Below are 9,382 nucleotides of genomic sequence, written 5' to 3' on the forward strand. Positions count from 1 at the left end.
GATCCCAGGTAAGGACGGCCACCTGCCTCGAGCATGCAGGATTATCAAACAAGAAGAAAACAACCGTGCTGTGCAGCAAAGGCATAAAATAGAAACATAAAATGGGATACAAGTGAAAAAGCCTACCACACTGTTAATGTTAAAGTGTCTGAAGCATGTGGACGTTCTGTCTTCACTATGAATATAAGATACTTAGGGAACCCGTTCTTATTCTAAGCTGCTTCATATAACATACCATAAATTCAGAATTAAAAGACAGCTATAATTAAAGTATTCACGCTTACATATATCCACAAATCCAATCCTTGAAAAATAGTCTCATATCATGAACTGATTTTTAAGGAAGAATCTGGTTTTGGATGAACAGACAGCTAACTGCAAAGGAAAGTAAACAAAGCTGAAGAGACTTTCAAAAAAGCACAGCTATACAGCTGGCATCGGGATGGCATTTTTCCTGAAAAGGCTTGATGTGTTCATTAACCCATCCTCACCCATGGTGTAAAATCACCTCTGCATTCTTTTTGTGCTCATTACATTTTCAGTCTCCAAACAATATTGCATATGTAAAAAATGACATGTTTAAAGCTGAATGTCTGCATTTATTAGGAAAGAGACATCAAGGTGAAAAAACAAATAAAATCAAATTTGCCTTTTTATGTACTTATTACATGTCCACACCTTGTATATTTTGTGCAGTTTTGGTCTCCTCTCTGCCCCACCACCTCAAAAGATAAAATAGAACCACAGAGATCACAGAGAAAGGCGGAAAAAAACTCAATAAAAATGGTTAAACCAGAAACACTTTCCACATGAGGAGTGATTTAACAGACTAAGACTCTTGAGCCTGGAAAAAAGATACAACAGACGGTGGATATAAGCAGATGAATAAAGAACAATTCTTAACTGTCTAACCCAGAAATAAGAGAAATAAGTACCTGATTAAATTAGCAGCAAATATGTTCAAGACCAGAAGTTTTCAAGAGTAAAAGTCAGAAATCGGCACTCTAGTTTTATAATACAAACTCCAGCTGTAAAGGCTGATTCCTCTGCTATGACCATTTAAAATGCTTACTATCTATTAATTTCTTAGCCTAAGGACAAGGTCATCTACCTGTCCTGGCTTAAGTTAAGAATATTTTGTTTGTTATTACGCAATCTTAAAAACAGTGACAAACATTAAAACTCTTTTTCTCATGGAAAATATTTACATTTTGATTATATTTGTAATCAACAGAACCAATGACACTGATCAATGAATTAGCAATCAATGACAATTAATCAAGAACATCATAGCCATTTCTGTTCCTCAATCAAATTTTTCATCTGATCATAACCACACCAATGGAAGCATCTCCATTGGCTTACAGAAACCAAGAAGAAATGCAGATAGCACAGATTTTCTAAGCTGTCATAAAAGTATAGAGGTTCCCAGGGACCTTCTCCATCATGAAAATAATATTATCTTAGCTTCCTTTCTACTCAGGATGACAAGACACTTTTCTCTCTCCCCACTCTTCTGACAACTGAAATATAATTAGCAGCAAAAAAAAAGATTGGAACTTTTTTTTACCTTGTTCTTAGTCAAATACTTCAGATAAGTCTAATAAGTGTAACTAATGAGATATAGTAAATGTAACTAGCAACAGAAACGCTGAGTATAAATTATTCTAATCTGATACAAAACCTGTGGATACAGCTTAAATAAGAGCAGAAAGAGAACCAGCAGTTACAAGAATTGTTACTTCATCGCAAATGACAAGAAGATTAAATATACATTGCCAAGAAATGTGCACTTCTATCAAAAATGTTCTGGAAATAAAAAGGAAGAAGTCAACAACAAAAATGTATAGCCAAGAAGGGATAAAAAATTACTATGACCTTTAGCTAATTCCTATAGTTTTTAGTTAACACCAGTGAAACACCCTTCTAGAGCAAAGTTTCAAAACAAAAAATATGCTGAGAAATATTTTTAAATGATTAATGACTTAAGGACTTGTGTGGATAATTTATTTAAAAATTGTACATTTTAATAATTTCGGTCACTCAAAGACATTGTGAGGAAATTATTCTCACAAAAACAATATCAGTAACTGGATTTATCATATTTCAGATAAAACAGTAAGTTTGTGATACAAAGGGAAATTACTATGAAGACTGTATTTCAAAAGATTCCAGTTAATAGGAAAACAGCTTATTTCAGACTGCAAAACAAAAATACCTGTAAGGTGCATGTCAATCATACCAAACCTAACACTTTTCACATCAAAGAACATGTTCCACTGCAGAACATGCCCTTTAGTTCATAAACTCAGCACTAATTTGCTGTCTTGCAATTAAATTTCAAAACCCTGCCAAACTTTTGCATGTCACTCTAGAGACAGACTTACACAGAAATCAGAAAACACCTCCTACCTCCAAGAGTTAAATATTCAAACATTATCTTAGAATGGTTTGGATTGGAAGGGACCTTAAAGATCTTCCGGTTCCAACCCTCTAGTCAGCTTCCACCAGATCAAGCTGCTTAAACCCCCATCCAACCTGGCCTTCAACACCTCCTGGGATGGGGCATCCACAGCTTCCCTGGGCAACTTGTTCCAGTGCCTCAGGACCCTCACAGTAAAAAAATTTCTTCACAATATCTAATCTAAATCCCTCCTCTTTTAGCTTAAAATCGTTGCCCCTCATCCTAACACTGCACTCCGTGATAAAGAGCCCCTCCTCAGCTTTCCTGTAGGCTCTTTTGTAGAAAGCACAAAGATTAAAAGTTGACTTGAAATCCACTTCAGTCCCCAGGGGCACATTTAGTTTCATATGCAACACAGGACCTTTGCCTCATGCAGTTCAAAACCTGACAGCAGTCAGGAAAAAGCCAGAGAGTATCAGCTGTGGATCCCTTTCATCATTCATTACAAAAGCTGGAAGAAGTCTACATGAATCAGGCTGAGAACAAGGTGAGAAGAAAATATGACCTAATGGTTAAATCAGTGAAGAAGACAGCAAGCCTCTTCCCTCTCTTACAGATCCCCTGTATTTTGATGGGCAGTAATATAAGCCAACCTTTTTAATCGGGTAGTGACTGTATGTTTGCTTTCCTCTGTGCCCCTCTTGAATGCCAAGAGTTCTAATTTGCAAAAGTGCTAAGCATTAAAAGCAAACAGAACTCAATAAGAATTTCACTCTGAACGCATCAGCTGTTCTTATATCAAGTATGATAGTTCCATCTCAGCCCATGGTGAGCTTGTCAAAAAGAAGTCTGTACAGCCTTAGAGCTTAATTTTTTTTTAAAAAGGTAGCCGCTATTACCTAAAAGGTGACAAGGACCCAACAGCTTGCTTTATTTCACCAGATCCATAATGCTACAGTGATGATGGAGAAACACAAATCCAACCAGGAAAATAGTAATATTGTATATGGCATAAGTTTTTACTGTCATCAGCAGATAATGCAGGGAATAATCCTTACAATGACTATAAAAAATTAATAACACTCACTGAATATTTCCCACAGCAGACAGTGAATAAGCATCAAACAGCATTAAAGAGATTCTGTGTGGCTGATCAAATCCGATACCCTCACATTTGATCCACCCCACATTTAACAAATGCATTTAAAAGTGGGCGTACGTACAAAACACAGTTTCTTATGTTTAGGTTTTATTTAATGCTGTTTGATGCTTTAATCTCTGTCCTGGCTACACCAATGAGGATTCAGAGGCACTATTATCAATCCAGGTCAGCGCTAGCTTGAGGAACTCTGTGTCATCTTATACCCTTTAGTACATGCCACAGTGACACCTCTATGTCCCAGGTAACTTGGAAGTCAAGGTAAAACTGTTCCCTAGGCCAGATTCAATCAATGAGCCACATATATGGTACTACTACCGAAGAACTGTACACAGCTTGTTGCTCTTCTGTTTTCCTTTCTGGATTCCAGAAATTTGCAGGTAGGCATAGTTATCAGATAACTTATACGAAGCAGCCTTCTAAATCCTCTCTTCTTAAATCCATAAACAAAAAGTACGTTCACTTAGTAATTCTTGTCTTTGTGTCTCAAATAAATGAGGTTTATATAATTAAACAGTTAGTTTTCCTGCCCCATCCTTCTACTGCTTACTAATTCACTAGCTAATTTAAGCCAAAATTGACAAAAAGTTTTAAGAACTTAATATTTTTCATGGTTAATGTTTCCTCAATCAGCAGCCAAATACAACACAAACACTACCCCACTGAAGAGGGACACACAAGCAGCCAACAAATCCTTTGCCAGCACACACAGCTCCAGCTGCCTGTTCCCAACTGAACAGCTGGCCATGAGGAAAGAGAGGGAAGGACAACCTTGTCAGAACCATCAAAGTGTTCAGGACACTTTTGAGACACTCAGGAGATGCAGGGACTAAATCAGAAGTATTTACAAGCCTAGATACACAAAGAGGACCTTGGCATACTACATGAGGAAGTGCAAGTGTTACATTGGTAGGATCACAGGGAAAAATTATGAGAAGCCACATTCATCAGTCTCATTACTCTAGCAATAACTTATTAGATGACAGCACCACCCCGTAATTCATTCTTCCCTACAAGATATCTTTGTCCTGTACAGCTCATTATTCTCTTCAATACTACTTCTCAGTTCTTAACACTACACTCTTCCCAATAGAAACCACAGTAAAGAGTTTAAATTAAAAGGGAATTAACTCAGTCTGAAAGGGTTCATCTCGTAAATGTATTCCCCTCCATGAGAAACATATGCTTCTGTATAGACTATATCACGTTACAGCGCATTCAAGTGCCACCTAAAAACCCTGTTTAAAGCAGACGCATGAACATACACAAGATAGGTAATTCTGCCTTAGGTTACAAAGCATCCCACTGCAAGCTTCAAATTTCTATTCCCTTCTCCACACAACTTTAATGTGATCTTGTCATGGTTTGACCCCAGCCAGCAACCAAGCACCAGAAAGCCACTCATTCACTGCCCTCCTGCCCCCAGTTAAACCACAACAGATTTCCATTGCTAGCTCCTCACCCAGACTTCAACTCAATAGAACTTTTAAGGTAGGTGCCAAAGTTTTGGTACTGCTCAAAAGAGGAAAAGCAGCATAAAGAAATCAAATTAAAACTGCCAAGTGGAATATTACCACAGCAATGCTGAAGGATTCTCAGATGTGACTCCTCAACTCTCTCACTTCACAGTCCCAGCAAACTACCACAAGACCCGAGGCCTGGGCAGCTGCAGGTGAGAGTACCTTAATCTCAGACTGCCTACCATTCTGGTCTTACTACTGCTTTCACTTTGGCCTTACTTTCTACCGTATTTGCCATCCTCCCTGTTTTGATACTCTCCATATTAGATTAATCTAACCTTTCCCTATGAAAAATGGAAATATAATGCAATGATTAAATTTGCAACTTAAAATAGAGCTCCTACTTAATACTAAAACTACTTTTGTTTTGGAGAAGAAATACAAAGACGTAAGAACAGTAAATGCAATTCTTTAATCTCATTTGAGCCAAAACTTTTCCAACAGGGTTGGCCTCTGCTGTTTCCTCACAAATCTGAGACTGCCTGACCTCTGCAAAACTATGTACCTGATGTCTTCCTAAAGAAATAAAAAAGAACATGTTTCAATGCGACATTAACTTTCTAAAGGAGAAGATGTAAATTCTGCAATCACTAAATTTGGGCTTTGAACTTGATCGCATGAAGAATACTTCTCTTTTAAAAGTCCATCAGTGATCATAATGCAAAAAAGTAACACAGCATTGTCACTGAACAAAATAACAATAGTCACTGGTCATGACCAGTGGCTCCTTACTTCTCTATAACATTTGATACAAAAAGCTTCGCTTATAAAAAAACTGTGGGGGTTAGTGTTAAAATCAACATAAACTGGTCTTCTGACAAAGTGACACTGGAAACAGTACTTACAGATTTTTAAGAACAACCAAAAGCACTTAATATCTGGTAGATAACAAATCCTATTTTAATTTGAGCTCTTTCAATTTTGTGCACTCTTCACATACAACTGCACATTTCCTGCTCTGAAGGAGTTTTGAACTATTCTATACTTATTCTTCAAACAGAAGTTTTCAATCTTGCTTATTTCCAATGCCTTGACCAAAAAAAAAAATTAAAAAATAAAAAAAAATCTGGATAACCACAGGGTTTTTAAAACTGAGCAAAGTATTTTCTCTGTTTACTTAATTAAATACACTTACAAATTTACTTGAACACAACATAAACTGGTTATTTTGACACTTTAGACTAGAAGACCTATGGTTTGATCCTGACTTCAAGAGTTAGTATTCACCCAAATCACACTCATATTTTTAATAACACTGCTGGCCAGGAAATAGTATTGCTGTACAGCACAGTCCAAGCAAGGCATCACTGCATGAACAGAAGGGTGAGAACACAAAGATGAGAAAAACAAATTGTAATGTCTACTAACAAATCTACAGCAATCAGCTACCCAGTCGAAAACAAAGAGAATGCCGCATGTCTGCTACAGACTACAGTGGAAAAATACATTTGTATTGACTGTCTTCAGGAAGAGCACTAAATCTAAATCTAGCAGATCACTATCATGGTTGTATTTTTTTTATCCTGCCTCTCTATGCACCAAATTTTCTCAAGAACTTAAGTCGATTTCATGTGTTTACAAGACAGTTGGGCTATTCTGAAGTCTGGCCCTAATGAGAAGTGTGCATTCTTTTCAAAGGCTAGATTGCTTAATTCACTCGTAAGTATTTGCTTCATCTTCTAAGATGTAATACCCTAAGTCCTATGAAATTATTAAATGTGAACTTCACTTTTTGTGAATATTTTCAGATCTAACATTCCCACAGATTTCTGGGATATCACAGCATAAAACGAAAACAGAAACAGTTTTTGAGGGACAGCAAAACTGTTTTTTCTGAGCTTGCGTTACGTAAAAAGTCCATACCCAGCAGAATTTTTTTGCTATCTTCTTGATAATATTAAGAGGGCTTCTCAGCAGAAAAGAACCTGGCCAGCTTAGAGCTGGCCAACTTAAGACTCCTGGTGTGCACAGCTTCCAAGGCAGGGTGAACACCAAGCTTTGCTTGCGCAGTGCAAGCTCTCCTTACAGAGGCCTGAATTACTAAGTCACGGAAATTGACAGCATAGGAGCATCCCACATACCAAACAAACCATCACCGCTTGGTTTTCCCTCCACAACTGTTTTCCTAGATTCTTTAAGTTATAACAACAGATGCTGTCAGAAAGAAACATGATAGTCAAGGAAGCAGCAGATCCGGTCTAGGAAGCAGCATACTTGCTTTTGTCAGAAAGAAAGTTCTGGGGTTTATTTTTTTTTCCAAGTTTTTTTAAACATGTGTAAAATTACCCTCAGAACGAAGGGGAAATGTTTCAAAATAAAGTTCAGAAGCCCTGCCTTTTGAGATGATCATCTCCAAAACAAACCCAACAAGTGTCTAGCACACCTCACTCCTCTGTTGTTGTTGTTGTTAGGTGATGACTAGAAAGATCTGCGGACACAAGCTCCCAGACAGCCTGTTAGCTCTCAGCAGCGAGGAGAGCAGGGAGCTTCCCTCGCCTGGGGAATCGGTTCCCGGAGGTTTTCAGGGCCAGGAGGGACGATTACTTTTAAAGCAGTTGGCCAAGTCTCTCCGGAGAGGATGGAGAAGGCTGCACAGGCACAGCCGGGTTGTCCTCCCCACCCCGAGCGAGGGCTGCTCGCAGCACGGAGACGATGGCTTCGTCCTCCCCAGGCTGCCTTCACGGAGCCCGGCATCGGTGGAGGAGGAGGAGGGAGAGGAAGGATGCCTGCCAACCGTGCCGGGGATTATGTACCCCTGCCCGGCTCCCAGGCACCGAGGAGGGAGCAGCGACGCTCACGGCTCCCCCGGGGAAAGGAACAGCCCCTAAACTCCAGCCCCCGCCGCTGGGCTAGGAGGGGAGAGGGGAGAGGGAGTGGGGATAGAGGGGAGAAGGGAAGAGGGGGGAGAGAGAGGGGAGCAGGGAAGGGCGGGGAGAAGGAAATAGGGAGAGGAGGAAGAGGAGAGGAGGGGATGGATGAGGAAAGAGGAGAGGGAGAGAGGAGCGGGGATGAGGGGAGAGGAGAGGGAGGGGAAAGAAGAGAGGGAGGAAGAGGGATGAAGGAGAAAGGGAAGCGGGGAGAGGGGGATAGGGAGACGGGGGAAAGGAGAGGGAGGGGAGAGGGAGGAAGAGAGAGATGAAGGGAAAGGGAGAGAGGGAGGGGGAGGGAGAGAGAAGGGGGAGAGGGGAGAGGGAAGCGGGGAGAGCGGTAGAAGGAGAAGAGACGAGGAGGCGCCCACCCGAGCGGGCACGGCGGGCGGAGATGCCGCCCGGCTCGATGCGCCCCCACCCCACGCCGCGGTGGGAGCCGCCCGCCTCCCCCGTGCCCTGGGGGAGGAGAGGTGGGCTGCGGGGGGAGGTGGGGAGGGGGAGCGATTCGGGGCGAGGGGAGCCCGTTATTGGCCTACTTACCATCAATCGCCATGATCCCCGGGGCGGGCCGTGCCGGGCGGAGCGCACGCAGGAGAAGGGCAGGCGCTGCCGGGCGCCGCGGCTGCGAGACGGGAGCGGCGCGGGGGCGGCGGGGAGGGCGGGGCGGGGAGCGGGACTCCGCCCTCCTCCATCCATCCCTCCCTCCAGACCCGAGCCCCCCGAACCGCTCCTTGTCCCCAGAGTTGGAGGAGGGCGGCGGTGGGATGTCCCAGGCACCTCCCGGGGTTTAGGTGGAGGGAGAGGGGGGAATGGTGATGCTCGTCATAGGGCAGAGCCCGTCGCTGTCCATGGTCCCGTTTCGTGGGGCTTCTAGCCAGGGCTGGTAGTTGGAACGACAAACGAAGCCAGGGCAACGCTAGTTTCAGACTAGCGGTCCACAAACAGCCTGAGATCCAACGTCCCTGCCTGTGGCAGAGGGGTTGGAAGTAGATGATCTTTAAGGTCCCTTCCGACCCAAACCGTTCTATGATGATCAGAGGGCTGGAGCACCTCCCATACGAGGAGTTGAGAGAGTTGGGGTTGTTCAGCCTGGAGAAGAGAAGGCTCAGAGACCTTATAGTGACCTTCCAGTATCTGAAGGGGCTACAGGAAAGCTGGGGAGGGACTGTTCACAAAGGCTTGTAGTGATAGGACTAGGGGCAATGTGTATAAACTGGCGAGGAGCAGATTTAGACTAGACATAAGGAAGAATTTCTTCATCATGAGAGCAGTGAGGCACTGGCACGGGTTGCCCAAGGAAGTAGTGCATGCCCCATCCTTGGAGGCGTTCAAGGCCAGGCTGGATGGGGCCTTGGGCACTCTGATCTAGTGGGATGTCCCTGTCCATGGCAGGGGAGTTGGAACTAGATGGTCTTCAAGGTTCCTTCCA

At 42.5% G+C, this 9,382-nt stretch overlaps 1 protein-coding gene across 5 annotated transcripts in view; it reads right to left on the minus strand.

Annotated features, from left to right (window-relative positions):
* The window catches only part of SYT14 (synaptotagmin 14), a 101,642-nt gene extending 93,059 nt beyond the window's left edge, over window positions 1–8,583 (minus strand). For all 5 annotated transcript variants that reach the window (XR_008449286.1, XM_054063441.1, XM_054063442.1 and 2 more), the window contains exon 1: window positions 8,494–8,583. Coding sequence is in view for 4 of the 5 variants with exons in the window: in XM_054063441.1 (XP_053919416.1) it covers window positions 8,494–8,506 (13 nt within the window). In the remaining variant the exon portion in view is untranslated. The remainder of the gene's footprint in view (window positions 1–8,493) is intronic.
* Window positions 8,584–9,382: the final 799 nt, after the last annotated feature.

Source organism: Cuculus canorus, chromosome 3, assembly GCF_017976375.1.
Source record: "Cuculus canorus isolate bCucCan1 chromosome 3, bCucCan1.pri, whole genome shotgun sequence".
NCBI lineage: Eukaryota > Metazoa > Chordata > Aves > Cuculiformes > Cuculidae > Cuculus > Cuculus canorus.